General features: G+C 42.2%; 1 protein-coding gene across 2 annotated transcripts in view; it reads right to left on the bottom strand.

The window, feature by feature from the left end:
• Positions 1-17,233, bottom strand: part of si:dkey-234i14.6 (uncharacterized) — a 130,992-nt gene extending 113,759 nt beyond the window's left edge. For both annotated transcript variants that reach the window (XM_059651769.1, XM_048546192.2), the window contains exon 1: positions 16,417-17,233. In XM_059651769.1, coding sequence (XP_059507752.1) covers positions 16,417-16,899 — 483 coding nt within the window. In that variant the 5' untranslated portion in view covers positions 16,900-17,233. The remainder of the gene's footprint in view (positions 1-16,416) is intronic.
• Between the last annotated feature and the right edge of the window lie 9,106 nt (positions 17,234-26,339).

The following is a 26,339-nucleotide window of genomic DNA, read 5'->3' on the forward strand; positions in this document are numbered from 1 at the left end:
CAGAGCTGCAGATGCTGGAGTCAGTCTGACAGTTCCTCCAGCTCCATACCATACTTGACACAGAAAAAGAGACAACTGTTTTGAGAGAAACAGAATAAGAGCCAGGAGTTGAGTTAGTGGCTGTTTTCTGTTTGAAAGGGAAGGGAACTGAACAGACGGGTCTTTGAGATTTAAAGGAACAAGTTGCTAAGAAGATGAACCTTGCTGATTAAAAGTCAGATATGGAAAACAGGCTGCACAGGCACCATAAAAAGACAAAAGAAAGTTTCTTTTAAAGACTGTTAGAAGTTACGAACTTATGAGGCAACAGGAAAATGAACCGGTTGGATAGTCAGAAGTAACTTCGGACTTGTTCTTGGATCTGCCAGAAATGTAGTGAATAATGAAAGTGGTCACAATAAATTCTGAATGATTTACTTAGTGCATGTAGAAGTTTCTTTTTCCTTCACTTGATGGGAGCATTTGCCTGTTACATAATGTCAGGTTGTGACAGGTTGTTGCAATTAGAAAAGTATTTAAACAGTTGATCTCTTTTCAGTCATGACTTTTCCAAACAATTAGAAAGACATTTTGTTTAAAGACATTACTGGGTTTCCAACTATGGGCTGAAGGACAGAGTCAATTTCAAATCCTGTGCATGACGTTAAGCAGTTAAATGATTGTTGAAGGCTCAAGGATATCCATAAAATCAATGCTCTAATCAAAGAGAGTGAATATTTCTGCTTAAATCTAATGCTAAGTTGTTCATCTACAACCAACCCTTCAAATTTTTTTTCTCCTTCAATGATCTAAATTATCAGGCCATCACAAGCATATAATTAGGTATCATCAGTTTTGAAACCAAACTAAATATAATGGAGATAACACGGTGTGAAGCTGGATGAACACAACAGGACAAACAGCATCAGAGGGGCAGGAAAATTGACGTTTCGGGTCTTCAGAAAAGTAATAGTGCACTTACCGGCACTCCCAGCTTCGCACTACCCACTTCCAAGCTTACTTCAAAATTCAAATTGTAACTGACTCAACAATCACAACATCTGGAGACGAACATCTCCAGACGAACTGGAGATGTAGAGAATGAACAGCTATAACAGTAACAAACTGAATTTTAAAGATATGCCATTATTATTGAAGGCAGTAGTAATGTAGTAAAGAGTTAACCAGCTATGCCTCCAGATCATTGATTCTATCTGCTTAACTTATGTAATCAAATCTAATCATGCCTAATAACGTGGTTTCAAAGGCTGACTGACAAAGAAATTACCCAATCCTCTCCGTTCTAACCAAGAATCCTTGTGCTATTATGTGCAATTTTATTTCAAAATCAATGGTGTTATCGGAGCCACTTAGAGTCATCGAGTCATACAGCAGGGAAACAGACCCCTCAATGCAACCAGTCCATGCCAAACGTAATCCCAAACTAAACTAGCCCTGCCCACCTGCACTTGACCCATCTCTTTCTAAACATTTCTCATTCATGCACTTATCCGAATGTCTTTTAATCTTGTACTTGTGCCTGCTCCCACCACTTCCTCAGAAATTAATTCCACACACAAACCACCCTCTGTCAAGAATTTGTCCCATATATGTCTTTAAAATCTTTTTCCTCTCACCTGAAAAATACACCCCATCATCTTGAAATCCCTCACGCAAGATGAAATTTCTAGGTTCAGGATAACTAGACTGAGAAGTGAAAAAGAAAACAAAATCTGACTTTTACTGCTGCATCTGACTACTGTCCAGCCACAGGTAGGCACACCAGTTCAGCTGAGGATCAGAAATCAACTGCAAAGCTCATAGCAACTAAATGGCCTGGTGACACCGTCTTGGTAGGTAAACCATTTTGTAATTTTTTTAAAAATCCTTACTCCAGTATTTAGAAAAGGAGTGGAGCAAAGGAATAAAATTCAAACTAAATAGTTTAATTACTTGATTTAAATCGAGACTATCAATAACATAATCAATGTCAGTTTTCTGCAGATATTCAGCTCCAGTGTTATGGAGATGAACTAATGTCACCGTAAATCAAAAAAAAAATTAGATCTGGTGCCATCTTAATTCTGTACCCTGACACCATCAAGTTCAAATTCTTTTCTACAAATTAGATCTTATCTGGTTGGCATTCACAATAAATAAGTCAATGAGATTCAGGATAACCAAAAGGAAGCTCATTAACAGAATTGCTTTTTGCAATTTGTCTGAACAAGCAAAGGAACACTGATTGAAGATTATAATTATTACCATATTCGCATTCAAACTGCCTTTACAATCTGAATCATTTGGTCTCTGCCCTTTCATAAATTAATTAACCTAACAACACGACAGATTGTTGTGAAGTACACATGAAAATCTGGAGTTCCAATATGTCTTGGCTTACATTTGAGTCATAAACATGGTACAAGATACAAGACCGCAATAGGGGATATTTTCCAATTCAATACTCCTGACAAAATAGGAGTATATTAAGAAACATGCAACCTTGGAACCTGATTTTCTACTTAAATTATTGGAAAGAAGAATGGCAGTCTGAGGACTGCAGGATTTCACTGTATGTGCTGTCACTTTGAACTGTGAATATGTGCATTGAAAATCTCCCATTGTACAAATTAAAATAAAACCATAAATGCAATCAATGCTTTTACTGCTCACGGAAATTCCTGCTGCACTGCACAATGGTGCAGCAATCTGGAAAGTAAAACACATGCCTTTTGTGTTAACTACTGGATACATGTCTGTAGCCATATGCAGAGAAATGTGAGAAGGTAAAATGAATTAGAAAAAATACCATTTTAAAAGGGAATATTGTTGCTGACCCAGTCGCTCTCCACTAATTAGTGCAGTCTCTCAGAAAGCAACAGTATCCAGACTTATAAAAAGGGATTACCGTACAAACAAGTACAAGACCAAATTGGGACCTTGCTCAGGCTCATAACCACAGAAAGCCTGGATTGTTATCCAGGATTACTTCCTTGTTAACAATTAACTTGTAAATTCCAGAATGATAAGACTCAATGATAATGTAAAGGCATTCAGAGAAAAGCAAAAATCAGAATTCATGAATAGTAGAACGTGACAACTATTAGGGAACATTCCTTCTCTTCACAATTATAATGCACAAGAACATGTTCCAGCAAGTGTATGAGTGTGAAACTCTGCTTCCTGTACTCCTATCTCATTCTATCTGATTGCCAGATAAATGGTCATCATTCCATTCAACATCATAACTTTAGAGAACACAGCTTACCTCATGAGAGGAGGAAGAAAAAAATCAAACTACCCCTTTGAAGTCAAGAAACTAGAAGACTTATTCATCATCAGGCACAAACTCCACGACATGTGACAATTAAAGATCATACACAACAATTTAGTTCAGTGACAACTTATTGCTCACACGTCTAGAAAGTTAAACTCACTATTCGTGACCAGTAAATATCATTCTCAACTAAGAACAATGGATGTGATGACTTCTCAGAACTTTCAAAAGTTGATGATCATTGTGGATCGGCTCAGAAGGCTTTTTATTGCACAGCCAGAGCAATGTTAACACGTGGGAGAGCTACATTACACAGATTAGTGCAGATATCATCTGAAATAATAGCTAGTTGAACTAAGGTTATGGAAACATTACCAGCACAATTGCTTTCAGGAGAATTAATGCAAGGCTGTTTTTAAAAAGGAGGATAAGCTTAGGTTTGCGCTTCAATGCTTTCACATTCAGAGGTTTGCTTATTCCAATCAAACAAGGTCAGTCTCAAGTACTACCTGCAATGTGACAGAGACAGTCCAGTCTGTTCACTTTCCCCAATAAGTGTATCAGAAAACTACGCCCAACTACATTTCCCCACACAAACAATCCTTTATCCTTTTCATTCTTAGAAATCTAAGGCCGATCACCTCTCCTAAACAGATGGCAGCTATTATCCTACAGAGACCTTGGAGCCAGAGACCAGCGCTTAAAAGGCAATTCTCCAAGGCTAAACGATGATTCAACATATCACTTTTCAGCAATATTCAAGTTTTGTACAAACAGCAGCTGCTGAAATCCACATTGATGAATAGATCTCTCAGGGCTGACCTTTTGGGTAAAAATAGCTCTGAAAATAAATACAACCCTTCCCAAAATACATAGGCTGGGTCCGAAGCAAAGACTTTTGTTGTAATAAAATATAGGACTTGACTGGACAATGAACTCGTCTCTCTCCTCAGATGTGCAGTCGCTAGGTTTACCTTTCTTTTGAAAGAAACTGATTCATTAATACAATGTATGAGACTCTGGTGCTTCAATCAAGTTGAGGGAGGGGCATACTCCTGGATGCATCTCAGTTGCGAAATAAAATACATTGTCAATTATATTGCCCGAGAATTGCCCAGGTATGTCCTGTGTACAAATAGCAGGTTAAATCCCACCCAACCAGCTACTTCCCCAGTCTACTCTCGATCGGCAGTAAAGGTGATGGAAGGTGTCATCAACAGTGCTTTCAAGCAGCAGTTTTCAGTGACACCCAGTTTGGGTTTTGCCAGAACCACTCAGCTGCTGATCTCATTACAGCCTTCGTTCAAATGTGGACTAAAGAGCTGAATTCCAGAGGTGAGGTGAGGGGAGGGGAGAATGACAGCCCTTGATATCAAGGCTGCATTTGACTGAGTGTGGCATCAAGAAGCCTGAGCAAAACTGGAATCAATGGGTATCAGGGGCAAACTCTCTGCTGGTTGAAGTCATACCCGACACATAGGAAGATGGTCATGTTGTTGGACGTCAGTCATCTCAGCTCCAGGGCATCTTTACAGCAGATCCTCAGCGTAGTGTCCCAGGCCCAATCATCTTCAGCTACTTTCAATGACTTTCCCTCCATCATAAAAATTGGAGATATTTGCCAATGATTGCACAATGTTCAGCACCATTCCCAACTCCACAGATACAAAAGGACACAGATACAAGTCCAAATGCAACAAGAAGATCTGGACAATATCCAAGCTTGGATTGACAAGTGGCAAGTAACATTCATGCCACACAAATGGCAGGTTATGACCATCACCAATAAGGAACAAACTCTGTCCCTTGATGATCCATGGAGTCACCATTACAGAATCTCCCACAAATCAACATCCTGGGATTATCAGTCACTAGAAAGTCAACAGATTTGCCAGATAAACAGCAGCTACAGGAGTAGATCAGAGGCTAGGAATATTACGGCAAGTAACTCAGCTCCTGACTCCCCAAAGCCTATCTACCATGTATAAGGCACAAGTCAGGTGTGTGTTGGAATACTCCCCGCTTGCCTGGATGGGTGCAGTCCCAAACACTCAAGAATCTTGACAACATCCAGGACATAGAATCCCAGTGGATTGGCACTACATCCACAAGCATCCACTCCTTCCACAACCGATGCTCACTACACACTACTGCTGCTACTACTACCAGATGCAATGGAAAAGTTCAAACATCTGTGGTCCAAACCCACAATCACTTCCATCTCAAAAAGGACAAGGGCAACCGACAAGGGCATCAGAACACCACCACATGCTAGTTCCCCTCCATGCCGCTCCTCATCCTGACTTGGAAACATATCACCATTCCTTCACGGTCACTGGGTCAAAAACCTGGAATTCCATCCCTAAGGGCTGGACTGCAGCGGTTCAAGAAGATAGCTCACCACCACCCTCCAGGACAAATAAGGACCAGCAATAAATTCTGGCCAGTCAGTGACGTACACCTTCACAAATGAGAAAAAAAAATTAGCTACTTCCATGTTAGGCACTGATAACATATCTTTACTATTAGTTCAAAAGGCCACTATTGCTGTATCATTAAAACTTTTATGCCTTGCAGTAACAAGTTAGTCAACTCTTATGGCATGATCTGGCCACACACATTGAATTTGGAGCTAAACAACAACACAAAACCAAGACAGGATGGAAGTCTAAATGGGTTTGGCCTCTACTCACTGGAGTTTAGAAGAATGAGAGTTGATCTCATTGAATCATATAGAGCTCTTAAGGAGATTGACAGCAATGCTGAGAAGATGTTTCCCCTCATGGGAGAATCTAGGACCGGTGGCACGGTTCCCTTTTATTCTGAGACAAATTTAAAGCTAAGATGAGGAGGAACTTCTGTTGGAGGGTAGAGTGACTTTGGAACTCCTTGCAACAGAGCATTGTGGGGATGCAGAGTCCTCATGTGTATTTAAACACAGATATATAGATTCTTGGCAATTAGGGAAAAAAACAAATCAAGGCTTACATGAAAAGGTAGGAAAGTGGACATCAGGAGTGTCAGTGCTGCCATTATCCTATTACAGCCAAACAGGGATCCCAAGCTGAACTATTCCCATTTGCTTGCATTTGGCCCATTTCCATCTAAACCTTTCCGGTTCATATACCTGTGCAAACGTCTTTTAAATATTGTAACTGCGCTCACTTCTACCACATCCTTTGGCAGCTCATTCCATACACACCATTCTGTGTGAAAAAGTTCTCCTTAGGTCCCTTTTATATCTTTCACCTCTCACCTTAAAACATGCCCTCTGGTTGCAAACGTTTAGTCACCCTGCTAGGTAACGTTCTGGCCAGTCAGTGCCGCACACATTCACAAGTGAAAAAAAAAATTAGCTACTGCACCTCTGGTGAAGCTTTGGTGTTCCGTCCCACTTGTTATTTATATTCCTCGGTTTGCCGAGGTGATTTTTAATACTACCAGTTCTGTTTCACAGTGGTTTGTACACAGGATCCAATTCAATGTTTGTTGATGGAGTTCTGGTTGGAATACCAGGCCTCCAGGAATTCCCTGGCAACAGAATTCTCTGTCTGGTTTGTGTGATTATCGATGTGTTATCCCAATTGTATTTGTGTCCCTCATTGTTCACGTGTGGTGAGACAAGTGAGAATTGGTTGTCTCTCTTGGTGGCCAGTTGATGTTCATGTATCTGTATGGTCAGTTTCCTTCTGGTTTGGCCTATGCAGTGTTTCTCACAGTCCTTGCATGGTATTTTGTATATTACCCCAGTTTTGGGTATGGGATTCTTTAAGTTGGTCAGTAGCTGTCGTAGGGTGGCAGTTTGTGGGCTCGGATACCTAGGGGTCCAAGTCGTCATTTCTGAAGTGTCCTTGATGTATGCTAGGGTGATTAGTGATTCTGATCGTACTGTGTTTTCCTGTTGTGGCCTGTCTCGGAGGTAACGGCAGACTGCGTTTTTCAGGTATCCATTCCTTTTGAAGATGCCGTAAAGGTGCTCCTGTTCTGCTTTGAGTGGTTCCAAGTTGCCGCAATGTATTGTGGCTTGTTTAAGTAGTATCCTGACACAGTTCTGTTTGTGGGCATTGGGGTGGTTGCCACTGTAATTGAGTATTTGGTCCATTCATGTGGTCTTTGTATATACGCTAGCCTGGAGATCCCCATTGTTTTTGCATTTTACCATTATGTCCAGGAAGGGAAATCACATATAGACAACAGAAGCATATAATTAACATGTGGGGCAGAACACCGGTTCTTCACCAGAGGCACATTGAAGCTGTTTCCTAGCAGAACGATGAAACATTTGCAACCAAACCCACCAGCTCGGCAAGCATGTCCACAACCTCATCCACAACCCAAGCTACAAATCTTCTCAAAACCATTATATGCTCTCTAGTTATGGACTCCACTTCCCTGGGGAAGAAGACACCCGCCATTCAACTTATCTGCGTCCCTCATGATTTTATAAGCCTCTAAGATCACCCCTCAGCCTCCGACACTCCAGGGCAAAAGGTCCCAGCCTAACCAGCCTGTCCTTTTCACTCAAGCCTGCCAGCAACATCCTTGTGAATGTTTTCTGCACCCTTTCTACTTTAACAACAACATTCCTATTAACAAGGCAACGAGAATTGTATGCAGTGTTCCAAAAGTGGCCTGACCAATATCCTATACAGCTGCAACATGTTGTTTCAACACTAATGAAGGCAACAGCGGTAAATGCCTTCTTCACCAACCTGTGTGCCTGCAATGGTTCTTTCAAGGATCTATAAACCTATATTCAGAGATCCTCCTAATTAACAACACACCCCATGGACCTATGATTAGCTGTGCATGTCCTGCTCTGGATTACCTCGCCAAAGTGCAACACCTCACATTTAATTTAAATTGAGCTCGATCTACCACTCCCCCAGGCCATTAACCCAGCTGATCAATTTCCTGAGTCAACAGCCATGAAGCTGGAAAATCACAGCCGGTCAGACAGCATCTAAAGGACCAGGAGATGCCAGCGTTTCAGGCCAAAACCCTTCATCAGGGTTGGGAGAGGGGTGAGGAAGCATTGGGAGAAGGGTAGGTGGGATGGTGACAGGCAGATGCAGGTTGGGAATTATTGTGATTGGTCAGTAAGAAGGGTGGAGCAGACAGGCAAGTACAAAGATGGACTGGTCAAGACAGGTTAGGGAGGTGAGGAAGCGACAGAGGGCATGTGATAAGGCTGGGGCTGGAGGGATTTTGAAGCTGAAGAAGTCAATATTGAGGCCATTGGGCTATAAGCTCCCATGGTGAAGTATAAAGGTGCTGTTCCTCTAGTTTGTATTTGATCTCACTGACAATGAAGGAGGCCGAGGATGGACATGTCAACAGGGCAGTGGGAGGGGGAATTAAAATGAATGGCAAGGGGAGGGTCAGGATGGCTGATGCATGCAGAGCACAGATGCTACTTGAAACAGTCCTGCGTCTGCTTTGTGATTGCCCCAGTATACAGGGGATTACATCGGGAGCAATGTATACAACAGATCAGGTTGGATGAGATGCAGGTAAATCTCTGCGGGAGCTGGGAAGGAGTCCCTGGGCCTACTTAAAATCCATAAACTCTATTGCCCCTGTTGACCCTTTGTCTCTGCCTGCTCCTGCCTCAGCGAGCTCATCTCCTCCTACCTCAGCTCAGTTCTTTTCCCTTTGGTCCAGGGACTCCCTTCCTACATTCGTGACAAACCAGGCCCTCCAACTTTTCCAAAACTTTCAATTCCCCAGTCCCCAACACCTTATCTTCACCTTGGACATACAGTCTCTTTACACCTGCACCCCCACACAGAGGGACCAAAAGCCCTCTGCTCCTCCTTCTCCATACATTGACACTCATTTCCCTGGCAGAACTGGTCCTCACCCTCAACGTTTCCTTTGATTCCTGCCACTTCCAAAAAAAAACAAAAAGTGGTGGCCACGGGCACCCACATGGGTCCAATCTATTCCTGCCTCTTTGTAAGATTTGATGCATAGTCCCTCTTCCACAACTACACCAGCATCATCCCTCACCTCTTTCTCTACTTTACTGCACTGGTGCTGCCTTGTGCTCCCCAAGGAGCTTGAGCAGCTCATCAACTTTGCTAACACCTTCCACCCCACCCTCAAATTCCCCTGGGCCATTTCTGATACATCCTTCCCCTCCCTGGGCCTTTCCATTCCCATCTCCGGAAACTGACTCAACATTGACATCCGCTTCATATACACTGACTCCCAAGACCGCACCTGCTCTCACCCACCCCTCCTGCAAAAATACTATCCCATACTCAATTCCTCTGCCTCTGTTACATCTGCTCCCAGGATGAGGCTTCTACTCCAGGACATCATAGATAACCTCCTACTTTAAGGACCATCGTTTCGCCTCCTCTGAAATTAAAGATGTTGACAACCACATCTCCATTTCCTACATTTCTGCCCTCAACACCCCTCCCCGCAAAAAAAAAAGAGTCCCTTTAGTCCTCACGTACCAAACTACCAACATCCAAATCCAATGCACCATCCTCCGACATTTCGGCCACCGACAATCAGACCTTACCATCAAATTTCTGCAGGGACCATTCATTCCACAAATCCCTCATCAGCTCTACACTCCCTAGCAAATCCTCCATCACACCCACTATTTTTCCCTGCAACTGCAAGAGGTGCAACACCTGCCCCTACATTTCCCTTCTCACCTCTGTCCAAAGCCTCAAACAATCTTTCCAGATCCAGAGATTCACCTGCACTTCATCCAACTTGATCCACAGCATCTGTTGCTCCTGATGTTGGAGACCAAACGCAGACTCGAGGACTGGTCCGTGGAACATCTGTGCTCTGCATGCATCAACCAACCCGCCCTTCCACTTGCCATTCATTTTAATTCCCCATGCCACTCTCATAGCAACATATCCATCCTTGGCCTCCTCCACTGCCAGAATGAGGTTGAATGTAAACTGGAAGAACACCACCTAATTGTATTTCACCTTGGAAACTTACAGCCCATTAGCCTGAATATTGACTTTGCCTGATTCAAAATCCCTCTACTCCCAGCCTTATCCCATGACCTGCCCTAACCTGTCCATCTTCCTACTCACCTATCCGCTCCATCGTTCCCACTGACCAATCACAATAAATCCCTACCTGCAACTACCTATGACCATCCCACCTACCATTCCCCCCCAGTCCCACCACCCCCCATCATTTGCTTTGGGTTCCCTCCCCCTCCTCAGCTCAGAGAGGGTTTTGGCCCAAAATGTTGAATTTCTTGCACATCAGATGCCGTCTGACCTGCTGTGCTTTTTCAGCTTCACATCGATGCACTCTGGCTTCCTGCAGTTCTTAATAGCTCTGGATCAAGATCCTTTGGTTCTCTTAGGCAACCTTCTTCACAGTCCATCAGTACCTACGTTGGCAACGTCCAACTCCCTATCTTCATCGATCTTCTTGGTTACCTCTTCAAAAAAAAACTCCAATCAAGTTCATAAGACACGAGTTCCCATGTGTAAATGGTCTCTGCCTCCCTCAAGCCCTTCCAACCACTGACAATCAGGCTCACTAGTCTGTAGTTCTCTGGCTTTTACTTGCAGCCTTTCTTCAACTAGTGCGCAATATTAGCCATCTTCCAGTCTTTTGGCACCTCACCCAAGGCTATTGATAATACAAATATTTGTGCTAGGGGTCTCACAATCTCTTCCCTAGCTTCCCATTATGTTTTGGGATATACCAGATCAGAAAATGAATCTATTGCATGGTGGTGCAGGCAAGGAATTTCAAATATCAAAGAAACCATCCAGATTCCCTTAGTTTAGGGGAAGAAAGCAGATGAGGGATAAGAGGTTCCTGCAAGTTTGCAGAATCCATTCAGTATGCAGATCCCAATCAAATCCCTCCTAAAGCATGTCACAATGAATGAAGATTCTTTTGAAATACATTCACTGTTGTAATGCAGGAAACATCAGTTAACTTGCGCAAAACAATATTTCACAAGTTGCTGTGTGCCAAGGATCAGATAATCTGTTTCCATGATGTTGGATGACATAAATATTTACCTGCATACCAGGGATAATTCCTTGATGTATTTTTTTTTATTTGAACGTGCCAGTGCAGCCCTCCTCCTGTTCTGCACTGGAGTGTCATTTCTGATTCCATGCTGGCTACTAACTGAACCACAATTAAAAATTGAGGCAAATATGTTGCTCATATTAAAAAATGACAGTGCCAGGTAACCACGTCACAGTATACAGAAGATTCACCACAACTGAGTTAAACCCTTCTGGAAAAAAAAGAGTCAGCAGACACTGTGTAAACCTGAGCTGGTTATTTACACGGTACACAAAATTGTTGCCCAATGTAAAATAATCATGCCTTTTTCCACCTCCAGATCCTGAACAATGAATTAACTGCTTATTCGGGAAAATGCTACTAATCCTATTAGCCAATTACATTGTAAGTAAAGAAAACATTGTCACAGCTTAATATGCCATATCATATTCCAAGTAATTTATTTTAGCAAAGGCAAAGGCAACTTTACTTATTGAGAACAGAGATTGTCAATGTGGAGCACCAGCAAGGAGGGGTAGTGACTTAGCAGTTAAATAACACAAGAGTAGGGCTTTAAAAGAAGCTTGTAATTTAAAAAGGAAGAGAAGGCTGTAAGCAATAAAAGGAATTGCAGTCTTTCAAAATTCTGAAAAGGAAATTAAAAAGAATACAAAATGATCCAAGTAAATTTGTCAGCGATATCCTTTAAAATTAATGTAGAATCTCTTTCCCAAGTCAGATGTCTGTATACTGACCATCTGGTGTCTAGAATATATCTATTTCAAAGGATATGATATGCAAACATTTGTTCATACTTATGAATGACTATATTACATTGTACTGTATTGTGTTCCATCTTGCATACAGATAGACTTATGAACTAACTCCAGGACGGGACTAGTTTGTATCTCAGGGACTGCCTTAACTTGCACACATATACATACAAAAACGCAGTCACAATGAGGTAGGGAAATGAAGGAGGCAATGTGAAAAGGCAATGTGAGCAAGCAATGGCACAAAGGATCAGCGCCTTTTAAAAAAAACAAAGAAATACAGTTGAGGGGTAAATGTTAAACAGAAACCTATATGAGCACCTCTTTCTCTCCTGGAGTCTTTTCCATCTAAAGGCACAAACAGAGTTATTGTTGGTTTTATCTAACGGAAGAGTGTGAAGATACAAACAGTGTTTATAGAGCAACATTTCCATGAAAAACTCTGGCGGAAGTGAATGCTGTAACATATGTATTAAGTGTCAGCCTTGGTTCAGTAGTAGAATGCGCCTATGATTCAGCAGGTGGTGGGTACAAAGCCAACTCCCTACCCTCAATTACATAATCTAGGCTGATTCATTTCGACAGGGTGCTGAATTGTCAGAGATGTTACACATATGATGAAATTTTAAGCCAGGATCAGATCAGAAAAAAGTGAAACTGGAACAGCAAAGCACATTCCATTTCAACATTTTCCGAAATGAACTATAAAATAAATATCAGGCCGTTCATCCCATTTACTAAATGTCAAATTTTGCTAACATAAATGCAGCTAACACGACAAATCATTTCACATGGACAATTTAAAAGGCATTATATAAATACAGCTTCCTTCCTGGACGCTTCTCCTAAAATTATTCAGAGCCACATCTAAGCTACCGAGAAACAGTACGCTCTGGAGATGTTTAGAAAGTTAAGTGAGTAGCACTGGTTATTTTAAAAAGTGCCAATTTATCACACTCACCATTACTGGTCTTTCAACCCCTATAAATTGCAAGCCTCAGTGTTACCTTAATACAATATGGGAAGCAGCACCATTCCTGGTGATTTCACAGTTAAGTTTTGGCACTTTCACACTGTGGTCTCTGTTCAACTCGATTCTAGCTTAGGCAATGACAAAAGCATTGGAGAAGTGCAGGGCGAGGCTAATTTGGTGGGCCAAAACGCTCAGGCAAAACTTGCATGAAACCTTAAACTGACCCACTGAACACTTCACAGGTCAGAAATTTTATTAGGTTTCTTCTTCACACTTGTTGAATATGAGAGCTAAAAAATGGCACAGTGAGCTCTACGAGACTTCTGGGTGAATGTTCTAAGCAACAGGCTTTTGCCTTAACTAATCTTAGTTTTAAGAATAAAGGAAACAGGATTAAGGGATAGGAAGTGGATTCAATCAGCATCAAATTGATGAAAAAGCAGAAAGAGAAAGATAGATTAGACAGGAGAAGAAAATTAGGTATTTCATAAACCTAAAGAGTTCAGGAATGACAATTTTAGCCCCTTACGATTTTAACATTCTCATTTAATTTTTCAAATCTCATCACAGCCTCACCCTTTCCAGCTCCCAAACCATAGATTTGAAATTGCTCATATTTCCAGCCTTTTGAACATTCCCAATTTGAATTGCTCAACCTCTGGTTTCTGTACACAGTTGCCCAGGTCCAAAACTCTAGAATTTCCTTACTCTATATCTGCACCCATCTGTCTTCCTTCAGACATTCCATACAATCTTTAAAGTACTTGAAGTTTGGCACGATGTAGATTGATATCATGTTTTGTTTTATAACACATTGCAGTGCCTTGAAATATTGTATTACAGTAAAGGCATTAAAAATATTTCAGGCCATGAACTCAATTCTCCATTTATTATGCCCTCTCCCCAACATCCACATCTAGTTTGCAATGGGCATGTCTCAATGGAGTAGACCTACTTTCTACTATTAACACCTATTCTCCAATCCTGTCCTCCTCTATAACCATTATCACTGCCTTTGTCTTTTGCTCTGGATTTATCATCTGTTCACTCACTCACCCTCCTTTGCCAATAGCTCAGAACCTCTTAATTTTCAACCCTATTCAGTTCCAAATAAAAAAAATCATATTGGTCTCAATGTTAACACTGGTCCTTCCACCACAGAGATTATAGTTGTACAGCACTTTGTTGTTAATTTCCAATGTCCAGCATCCATGATACTTTGCTTTCATGAAAATAAAACATTGGAACAGGGAAAAGTATGTAGTTAGATGTTTCTAGGCTGAGGTGCTTGAATGACATTGCAAAAACTTTCCGTAATTCACAGCAAATCAGTTGATTGTGAATATAATAATTGAGTTGCTCTAGATAGTAATGATAAGCGACAATAAAGCAACATTGCACAATTTACTGAGACTTGCTTATAACGATGTAGCAAGCATTTTAACTACAGTTTTGCTCATGGAGGTAGCTGTCGCTAGAAAGGCCAACATTTTGATACCCATCTCTAATTACCTTTGAGAAAGAGAGTCTTGAGAGGTCTTCATGAACCACTACCGTTCATGCTCCCACAATGTTGTACCAACTCCTCAAGGCATTGAAAATAGATCCATTTAAAACAAAACTTGATTTTAGCAGGACTGAATGTGCAAGTGGGCTAATGTTCAGCAATTTGTAGAAACCTTCACTCCTGTGGAATTTCACAGCTACAAATTTGCAAAGACAATTAGACAGCGAGGGTACAGACTTTTCATCTCCAGTCCCAAAATGAAGAAGGGAGAGTCAGAAAGTATCATCATGCCTACAGTGGTGCTACAGGCCCCAGATATTGCCAGTAACATAGTAGCTCTGATGCAACACATCAAAATAACCTAGTTAGCCATACCGGTTCATTCTGGAGCCATGTCACATGGCTGGTCTTTAAATAGCATTACAGGTAATTATACATTTCTGAATGTGTCTGCTTTCAACATTGGAACAGGGAAAAGCACGTAGTTATAAGCTCGGTGCAAGCCCGCCTCTGATATCACCACTGTTGAAACCGGATTTCGAGGAAGAATCATGTATTGATTTGAAAAAGGAACTAATTCCCAGTCTACAATAAAAACCGAAAGAACTGCAGATACTGTACATCAGGAACAAAAACAAAGTTGCTGGATAAACTCAGTTGGTCTGGCAGCACCTGTGAAGGTTCTGAGGAAGATTCACTGGACCCGAAACGTTAACTGTTTTTCAGCTTTCTCAGATGCTGCCAGGCCTGCCCAGAGGTTGAGTGCGCATTAATAAATCTTATTTTGTTTTAATTCTCAAGAGTTTGCTGTGGGTTATTTTGAAGTGGGATTGGAAGAAAAATTCCCCTTTAAGAATAGGCTGACTTCAGTTTGAAAAAAAAAATCTGTTTACAGTCAAAAAGGATCATTAAAAAATAATGTAATTCCCTGTCCCTTCAGGGCTGAGACATTAAAGCAGTGATATAACTCAAATAGCTTGTTATGAATGCAAATACTGTCACTCTTCAAATTTTACTGTTTATTGAGCAAAATGTTAACTTCACTAAAGGTAGATTACAATATTTATTACCAGAAGATGCTGTACAGTATTCACTGCATTTCAAAAACTAGTTAGATATTTGATCCAGGGCACAGGAAAGACAGTCCTGTGGCCCAGCTCAAACAAAACCGGAAAAGCAATTCCGATTTGGTCTAATCACTTCACTCCCTCAGGATCAGAGCTGGTACCATAAGAACTTGCAGATAGAGGTCACTTATAATCCACTTTCCCATACCACCACCTGGTTTAAAACTGGTTTTAGTTGATCCAGTCATTGGGTCGGTATTGACGAACAAGGCAAGATAATGGATTAGTCACGTTTTGATTGTCAAAAGCAATCTTCCTAAAACAACCCATGGTATAGTCACAAGGAATGAAAGTGATTCACCATTGCCAGTGTTGACGGGGACCGGTGAACATTAGTAGCAGAAGTAGGATAAGTTAGTTTCCCAATTCATGGGCAGGTTGTGTCATTGGTTAAGGCAGTATTTATTGCTCCTCCCTAATTGCCTCCCTCCTAGGTCACTGTAGCACTTGGGGTCTAGAGTGTAGGGCTCTTGGGAATAAAAAAAGGTACCTCGTTCCCTAATGGCGGTTATGAAGCCCACTTTAAAAAATAAAGTTTAACATGGAAAAAAGACTGCAAGAAGAAAAGGTTTTTTTTTGGAAAATAAAAATCAAACAGCCTGGTGAAGGTGTGACAGACGCTAACTTTGTTGACAGATAAAGATCCCATTGATTGACATCCCTCAACCAACTCATCCCAGACTGACACTCTCCCTTCCCAGCTCCACAGCCATAAGTGTACAGTTGCCCTTCATCCCGAGGAGTGTAAAGTAGCCTCTCACCTTGGTCCCCAGCAAGATCTGGATGTCCATCTCCTGTTTCTTCTTCTCCAGGAGGCTCAGCAGGTATTCCTGGAAGACCCCGACCTTGGTGAAGAAGTGCTCGTTGTGCCAGCACCCTTCCATGTTGTCAAAATCGACGTCGAGCTCGAGTAGGAAGCGGACGCTGCAGGGGTCCAGGGCAATCTGCTGGGGTCGGGCCAGCAGAGCGGTGCGGCCGCGCTCCTCCAGCAGCACCAGGCGCTGCACTTTTCCGGAGCGGGCGGCGATGAGAGCGGCGGTCAACCCTACAGGACCCGAGCCCACGATCAGCACCTTGACCCGGGCTCGCCACTGCCGGTAACCGTCTACACTCACTTTGAGCAGCACGTAGACCAGCACCGCCACTAATGTGCTCAAGGCGGTATCATACGCTAGAGTCTGGTATTCCTCCATCGCTGATGTACTTACGTTGAACCAGCCCTTGCAATGATCAGTGCATGGCATGTCACTACCAATAGCCCAGGGCTAGTCAGAGATAATCTCTCACACAGTTGCGGAGAATCTCACCATTTCTGCGCTCCTGAGCGCTCTCTGGTCCTGAGGTAGTGAAGAGGACCGTTTCAACTCACACTCCAGCCAACACACACACACAAACGTCAACTCTGCAGACTAGAGCCACAAACACAAGCTGACGCATGTACAATCCTCAAAAAAAACTTTCAATGAGCAGCTTCCGCACATTCAAACTCAAGGCACGGAAAGAGCCAGAGAGGGAAAAAAAACAAAATAAACAAGTTTCAAGCGATCAATTGGCAGGATCGAATCAGACACGTCCTTCCCCACGTCAACCAGTCAAACTGTGAAGTCAGACAAGTGAGGAATGTTAATTACAATTCCGCGATTTGCACGTGTCTGTCTGTGTATGTGTTTCTATTTAATCATCATTTCATTTGTTGCAATTTGTGTTTCATATGTGGGGAGTTGCTACATAAAAATTCTACTGCTTTTTTTCTTCTCAATCTCTTTCCAGGTTTGTGCCAAATCCATTCGAGATTCTAAATGAATCCAGTTAGCGCCACTTGAACCAGACCCCCTCCTGTTGTCATTCAGCGGTCGACTCGGGACAGCAAGAAATGTGGGAACGGCGATTCATTTCTGAATGGAAACTGAAAGTCTGCGTCACTTGTCCAGCCCAAAGATCAGGCTGGTGGGCCAAGTAATGTTGTTTTGCTTGTATTAGGATTCCAATGCGCTTGTTTGCACACAAACCACATGTTTCACAAAATTATATATTCCTGCCACATAAACAGAATTTACTGGAAAAAGCTCAGAAGGTCTGGCAGCATGTGTGTCGAAAAAAAATCAGAGTTTAACGTTTCAGGTCTGGTGACCCTTCCTCAGAACCGAAACGTTAAATCTGACTTTTTTCTTCACAGATGGTGCCAGACCTGTAGAGCTTTTCCAGCAATTATGTGTATGTTCCTGATTTACAGCATCTGCAGTTTGTTCAGTTTTTATATGTTCCTGCCAGGCTGATCCTGTGTGCGGTAGGTTTTGTTTTGGGAGACACTGATATTCTTAGTAGGGTCTCTAGCAATGTGAGATTGTATAAAGCCATATAGATTGCAGTTACACCACAGGATTACCAGGTGGATTATTCAGAAGGAGGTGCAAATGCATTTGGAGGGAGGGCTCTTGTGGCACAGACTGTTCTCCATACCTCAGAGCCAGAAAACATTATGTTCAAGCCCCTTCCACCTCTCATTCCGCAGACGTGTGTCTAATAACACATCTGCTAATTTGGTATACTGCATCCTCTGTTCCTGTTGTGACCTCCTCTACATCGGGAAACCAAGCGGAGGCTTGGGGACCGCTTTGCAGAACACCTCCGCTCGGTTCACAATAAACAACTGCACCTCCCAGTCGCGAACCGCTTCAACTCCCCCTCCCATTCCGTAGGTGAAATGTCCATCCTGGGCCTCCTGCAGTGCCACAATGATACCACCCGAAGGTTGCAGGAGCAGAAACTCATATTTCGCTTGGAAACCCTGCAGGCCAATGGTATCAACATGGACTTTGCAAGCTTCAAAATCGCCCCTCCTTGTACTGCATCTCAAAACCAGCCCAACACGTCCCCGCCTCCCTAACCTGTCCTTCCTCTCACCTATCCCCTCCTCCCACCTCAAGCCCCACCCCCATCTCCTACCTACTAACCTCATCCTGCCCCCTTGACCTGTCCGTCCTCCCTGGACTGACCTATCTCCTCCCCACCTGCACTCACCTTTTCTGGCTCCATCCCCGCCTCTTTGACTTGTCTGTCTCCTCTCCGCCTATCTTCTCCTCTATCCAGCTTCTATCTGCCTCCCCCTGTCCCCCTATTTATTTCAGAACCCCCTTCCCCTACCCCATTTCTGAAGAAGGGCCCAGGCCCGAAACATCAGCCTTCCTGCTCCTATGATGCTGCTTGGCCTGCTGTGTTCCTCCAGCTCTACACCTTGTTGTCTCTAATAACAACCCTAAGTAGGTTGGCTAAAAATACCAAAAGCAAAAGTTAAAGGTGAAGCATGCTCCAGGCTATAGGAAACCCAGGGATAGATATTGCTTTCAACCCATGGATCCCCCCCCCACCCACATAATTTAATAGCATTAACCAATTGGCTCATACACAAAGGATTTAATTGCAAGATTGTGTGTTTTTTATTCATTCATTCATGGGATCTGACTGCCAAAGGCCAGCTCAGCATTGACACCCCATTTCTATCAGCCTTAGGAATGTGGAGGGGAGTGGCCTTGTTGAACTGTTGCATTCGGGGTGCAGAGCCATCCACAATGCTGTCGTAAAGGGCATTCCTGGATTTTGACCCAGCCATGCTGAAGGAATGATGACATTTTTTCAGTATGAATGCTGAGTGGTCTGGAAAATTGTTGGTGGTGGGCTTCCCATATATCTTCTGCCTTTGCCCTTCTAACTGTTAAAGCCGTAGAGACGTACAGCATGGAAGCAAATCCTTCAGTCCAACTCATCCATGTCAATCAGATATCCTAAATTAACGTAGTCCCATTTGTCAGCATTCGGACCTTATCCCTCTAAACCCTTCCTATTCATATCCTAGTCCGGATGCCTTTTAAATGTTGTAATTTACTATCCTTCCCACCTCCTCTGGCAGCTCAACCCATACACACTGCGTGACAAAGTTACCCCTTAGATCCCTTTTAAAGATTTCCCCTCTCACCTAAAAGCTATGCTCTCTCGTTTTAGACTCCCCTACTGGGGAAAAGATCTTGGCTAATTGCCCGATCCATCCAGTCAGGGGTTTGCAAAGTACAATTGAAGGAGTGGTAATGGTTTGTGATGTGATACATCATTGTCGTGCTGAGATAATGATCAGCAGAAAGATATCGACCATATCTCATTCGGTAGATCTTCTATGCCTGGAAGGTTATTGGTTTAAACCTTTTTCCAAGAGACCGGAGTCTAAAATCTAGGCTGAGGCACCAATGAGATAAGGGCGAGCCACATGAGTCCATCTGTGAGGATAGATAATTCAACATAAAGCATTGTAGTGTCTTCTGCATGCTTAGCAGTGAAGGTACAGCCATTCTAACAGCAATGACCGTCACTTAGCTGCAAAACGATCTCACCCACATCCTAAACAAGTTACCACCATGAGGCATTTTCTTAAAAGCAGATAAAACTGGAGTGCTGCTCAATGATGTAAAGCGAGGAATGTACCACTGCTATGGCCTGTGCCAACATAGATGCCATTTAAAAAGCTGCCACCATTCATGACAGGACATTTCAACAAGCTTTGTTTCTTTGCAAATGTAAAGGCACTACCCATCCACTATGAGGCTAACAAAATTGCCAGGATGATCTCCAAAGTGTGGATCAGGAAAATGGACAAAATGCACCAATGGAAGAAAAGGAAGATTATCATCATTGCAGACAACTGCCTCGTGCATCCTGACTTCGCTGGCCTCAAGACTGTCAAACTGATGTTCTTGCCTCCCAATATCATGGTGAAGCACCAGCCAATGAATCACAGAGTGATTGGGAACTTAAAAACACAACTGCTAATAGCAACTAATGTCTCAGGTGGTTGAGGCCATCATTAAGAAGCAGGAGTATAATTCTGGAGGCTGTGCTCTGGTGAAAGAGACATGGCAGATATTGATGGATTGCCACTCTTACCAGCTGCTTCTGCCGGGCTGCGTTCCAATGGGCTAAAACTGTGCAAGATGAGGAGGAAGGAGGTGAGAATGACCACCCTGTTGATGAGACCTCTTTTGGCTTGCTTGTGGGGCTCAGATTGGAAATGCCATTGGAATTAATCATAAGACCTGACAGCCAGGTGGACGCCACTGTAATGGATAATGGATCTAACTGTCGAGAGAATGATGTTCTTCAACTGACAAAGCTGGTCAGCTTGAAGAGTCTGATGAATGATGACCGGTCTCCCTGTCTGAAACTGCAAGGCCCATAGAAATCCTCTGGGATTTCTCACTGCAGTGCTGAAAACCTTCTGACTTAATTGATGGCATAGCAGACTGTGTGGCACTCGTCTGAAGATAGCACACTAAGCAGAAAAAAGATAACTGAGTCTTTCCAGATCTTACTCCCAATATTTGTCATGTCTTTTACTCTACAAGGTTACGTCATTGTAGAGTGTGAACAGTTTGAAAACTGAAGATATATTTTCAGATATTTACAGCTTCAGTATGTTTTCATGTTTTTTACAAAGAGCATGATTGCAGGTAAATCAGGTTACAAAGGGGTTTCTCTGGCTATCTAGCCTCTACACTTAGAACAAATTTATGGGCAGGCCCCTTTCAATATGGCATATCCAATTTTTTCACAGTTTGTAAATACAAGTATTTCATTCAAATGAAAACAACAATATTTAAGAAAACTTTAGGTGTTTGACTAAAAAAGTGAATAGATCAATTTTGAGCTAAATTGTATATAATTTTATTGGTTGTTATTTTGCTAAAACAATTTTGTCCCTTCAAGTTGAGAATATGGTGGTGCAGTCTCCTCCATCACCAATATGAGATTCATCCTGGAATGGGGAGTGCTGACATTACATGCCGCACCTTCTTTATGATATACAATGCCAAACTTCACCTGATCTTTTTGACCAAACAGAAGGGAACAGTTTAGATGAAACTTCAATCAGTATGCCTATTGAGATCTGAAAAACTTGTCGAGTATGAGCATACAAATATCAGGGGAGGGGAAAGCACAGAATTGTTCTTCATTCCTAGTATTTCCTTGAGCAGCCATGCTCCATTTGTGAAGGTTATGTTCTTCTAAAAGATACAACAAAAATTCTCATGACTAGACAAATTGTCCGATTATGTATTTTCACCTAAATTACATCTTGTAGGCCAGTTGTTCCATACAATTTAGCTTCAGAAGATTACAATAAAAAACAAAAGAAAAGAATAAGAAAGCTCTCAAAGTTGAAGATCTTCCTCTATTAATTAAAGTCAAAGGGGAGATCCTGGAATTTTTAAAATCATTTTGTGTATCTCGCAAGCTTCCTCTCAACAATGCAGACATGGAAACAACAAAATTCATTGCCACTCCTCATGCGAAAGCTCAGCCGTTTGTAGACTCAGGAGAAGAATGTTTGAGGACTAAAATCTTGTGCTAAAGTCTAAGGTTTTGTTTAATGGGCAGCAAAGATCCCCATGTTCCTAAATACTTTGGACATTTGGATTATACAGCAGGAAAGTCAAAACACTGAAGAAGTAACAACATTGGTGCCTGTGCAAGACCCTCAATCTCACTGCAGTGAAAGGTGATTCAATTACAGGATCTTCTCCAAAGCCAACATGTCTCCTCTGTCGATACTCTGTGGTGGTGTATCCATTATCACTAATATTTAGACCCAAGACAAAGCAATATCAAAGGAATACTGGTGGCAGCAATGGTAAATGCTACAAGTGAACAGAATTGATCATCTGGAAAAATATTATGTTGAACCAGAGTTGGAACAAGTTATCCTCAATCCCAAGGAAGTTCCTAAGACAGAAGTGGAGAAGATAATAAATATAGATAAGCAAAACAAAGACCCCTCCTGTCTTCATAGAATCCCACAGAGTGGAAGCAGGCCATTTGGCCACTCAAGTCTACACTGACCCTCTGACCCACCCAGACTCACCCCATGCCTGTAAACTTGCATTCCCCACAGTTAACCCACTTCGCCTGTACATCCTGGAGGCTATGTGTAATTTAGCATGCCCAATCCACCAAATGTACACGTCTTTCAACTGTGAGAGGAAACCAGAGCACCCGGAGGAAACTCACGCAGTCACAGGGAGAAAACTGTGCACAGTTGCCCGAAGGTGGAATTGAGCCCGGGCCACTGGTGCTGTGAGGCGTAATGCTAACCATGGAGCCACCATTTTGTCTCTTGGGTATTGGCTGTGGCGTGGGGGTCAGCATTCCCACTTATGATTTGCAAGGTCCTGATCCTAGATCCCATTCCTCCAGATACAGGAGCGTGTCATTTTGATTGACAATCTACTGTTGCCCTGTTGGAGGAACAATTTTCTGAATGAGACATAAGTGCCCTTTAAAGGGCACCATTAAAAGCACCATTAGATTTTTTTATGAACAAAGGGATAGTTTATCACATTGTCCTGACCAACATTTATTCTTCAACCAATATCACAGAAACAGATGATTTGGTCATTTTCTCTATTTAAATTAGCTGCTGTCTCCCACTCATAGCTATATTTCAAAAGTTACTGCATTGTCTGTAAAGTATTTTGGGTAAACCTGAAATAAAAACAGGAAAAACGTGAAGTAATCGACTGGGCTGACAGCATCAATGGAGACCAACAATGTTTCGGATCACTCATCTTTCATCCATTCAAAACATTATAGACTTGAAACTTGAAGTGTTTTGCTCTCTGTGAGCATTATTAGAACTAATGTACAATATTAGAAACAATTTTGCACAACCCTAAATTAAACAGACATTCAACTTGAAATGAGCAATTCTGAGTTTAATTTTTTTAACTCAAGTTTGCTTTTTTTGTATATGTGTTCAGAATTATGAGGGATTTCAGTAAATGGATAAGGAAAATTATTTTCGCTTGTAGGAGGCTCACAGTGAAGGACATTGATTTTATATATCCTATTTATTGTTAGAATTTATTCCCAAGATCCACAATGGTGGACTTCTTACTTCTTATTCTTTTCTATTTTTTTCACTAAGAATTTGTAGGTAAGAATCTGTACCGACACACCTTTGTACCTAAAATGACGCTGGAGTGGCAACTTGTAAACTTTTCACTGCACTCATTTGAATAAATGTGACAATAAGATTCTAAGATTCTGTGGAGGATATAGATTTAAGATAATTAGGGAAGAAAGGATCAGTGGAGCAGTGGGTGGAAGGAAAAGAGGTGTATGTTCAGAATGAGTTTTTGTTTAAATTCACTCACAAGATGTGGGCATCATTGACTAGATCAATATTTATTTCCAACCCCTAAATTCCCAGCAAGCAGCTAAAAGTCACATGTGGGCCACACCAGGTAAGAATGGCAGTTTTCTTCCCTGAAGGGCATTAGTGAACCAGGCAAGTTATTCCACTGACAACTGACACCAGTTTCATGGTCACCATCAGCCTCTTATTTCCAGATTTCTTTAACTGAATTTAAATTCCACCACTAACCATGGGGTGAAGGGGGTAGGAGCTTTGGACCCACAACATTACTTGGGTCTCTGGGGCTCTGGATTAATAGTCTAATGATAATATTGAATTGAATATCCTTCATTGTCATGCCCATTCAAAATAAAATGCAGTAAAAAGTATGCAACATCACACCTAAATAAGCGCCAATCACAGAATATAATAAAGAACCGCTAGATTAGTAGCTCAGTAGTTAGCACTGCAGCCTCACAGTGCCAGGAACCCTGGTTCGATTCCACCCTCGGGCAACTGTCTGTGTGGAGTTTGCACATTCTCTCCATGTCTGCTTGGGTTTTCTCCCACAGTCCAAACATGTGCAGGCTGGCTGGATTGGCCCTTCTAAGTTGCCTATGGTGTCTAGAGTGGGAAAAGCAGAGATAGGATAGGGGCTGTGCCTGGGAAGGATACTCTTTGGAGGGTTGGTTTGGACTTGAAGGTCCAAATGGCCTGTATCCACAGTGTAGGGATTCCATGATAACTCAAAGACAATCCACCTTTCCTTCTTCACTGCTATACCACCGCCAGAGTCCAGCTTACACTATGCCACCAAGAGTGCCCTGCTCTGTGCTGTACCAGTCCTCGCCATGCTGTTGTCGGGGGCCTACTTCACGTGCAAAACAAAGGCTTCAAGCCTCACAGGCCAACCGACCGACACAGCTGCTGCTGGCACTCCAGAGCTTATTGAAGTCGCCTGCCACTGAAAACCTCTCTTGGACATCCGTTGTTCCAGGACATGGCCTCCATGATGTCCCAGGTAGGTGGCCTCACCATTGCTCTGAGTCGTGGCCCCTCTGTCGCTCCAGGGACTTGTTCTGATCCTCCAACGTTGCTCCAGCCTGTGCTCACTCTGCTGCTGCTACAGAACACGGCCCATGTGCTCAGCTCCCACCCGTTCACCGGAGGTGACTCCTTTCTTCAGGTTAGAGTTAAATAGTTGTTGTTCAAAATAGTTAAAGGTTGTGGAGGGAATACTGCAAAGGTGAGATGGAGAGTGAAAGAATGAAAGAAAGGAAAAGGCGAAAAGAATTGGCAAGCAGAGGAGTTCAGACTGGAGCATTTTACCCTGCCTGGCCATCACGCCATTACCTCTCCACTGACATGAAAAAGCAATGGAAGAGCATAAACTTCCAAAAATCCTGGAAAAGAAGAAATGGAGCAATGAAATGAATTTGATCACACTCCGCATGAGAATGGGGACAGAGGCTACAAAGAAGGACCATTAATGGGATGTGCAGAGTTTGGTAAATTTGCATTTGGCAAGATATATTACCAGAAACAACAATGCTCGTGCTATTTTCTGGAAGATGAGAAGTTGGATGTGGATATCATGGTATTGAAGGATCTAACAGACATTCATTATAGTTCATTATTAGATGCCGACACTACATTCACAGTCACATAATTGTCTTGGCTCAGACTAACTATTAGATTGCAACAGAGCAGCATGATTCAAGTCATCCTGGGATAAAATGGATTATGAGCCCATTATACCCTTGGGTCACGTACACTGGTATAGATAATATAACGAGCATGTTTCTTAAAGTATACTAGCATTCTGACGTGAGTAACCAAACATAAGGAGCTTTGGAAAAAGAGCTGCTCAGTGAGTCATTGAATTGAGGCACAAAGAAGAAGGAGTACTGAGGGTAGGATTGTGTTAGCAGTGATTGAGAAGATGTGTGTGTGGTGGGGAAGATAGTCTAATTATAGTCTAATTATAACATGTATTTACAGTAAGAGGATAAAGGTTTCACCAGGAAATGTGACAGCATTGACAAAGCCCATTAGTACCTAGAATAATAGTATTTTTTGACAAAGTAATTTAAAACCCCTAAACATTTTCAAACTTCTGTGATACACCATTATTATTGTTGGATGTTGATCTCAATTACCTGACCTTCAATTGTATCTTAAATTTTATTATGCTGATTTATTGTAGCTCTCCTTTCATTGGAGTCTGGAGTTGCATGATTTTCAAGTGGTTTAAATGACATTACATTGGAAAATAGATTGGGAAGAATTTGACGAAGCTTTGTCTGTCCTACTGTTACCCAATAAATCCAGTTGAAAAGTGTATTTCTGTTGCCATCGTCTGAAAAACAGAGCCTTGATTTACTATGGCCTCCCATGGTTGAATAGCCTGCTAATTTTCATCACACATTGGAGGCCATTCCACACAAATAGCTCCCAGTATCTATGGAAGACAGATTCAAGCATAACTCAGAAAATTTGAGAGAG

Source organism: Stegostoma tigrinum, chromosome 16 (genome assembly GCF_030684315.1).
Source record: "Stegostoma tigrinum isolate sSteTig4 chromosome 16, sSteTig4.hap1, whole genome shotgun sequence".
In the NCBI taxonomy this organism is placed as follows: domain Eukaryota; kingdom Metazoa; phylum Chordata; class Chondrichthyes; order Orectolobiformes; family Stegostomatidae; genus Stegostoma; species Stegostoma tigrinum.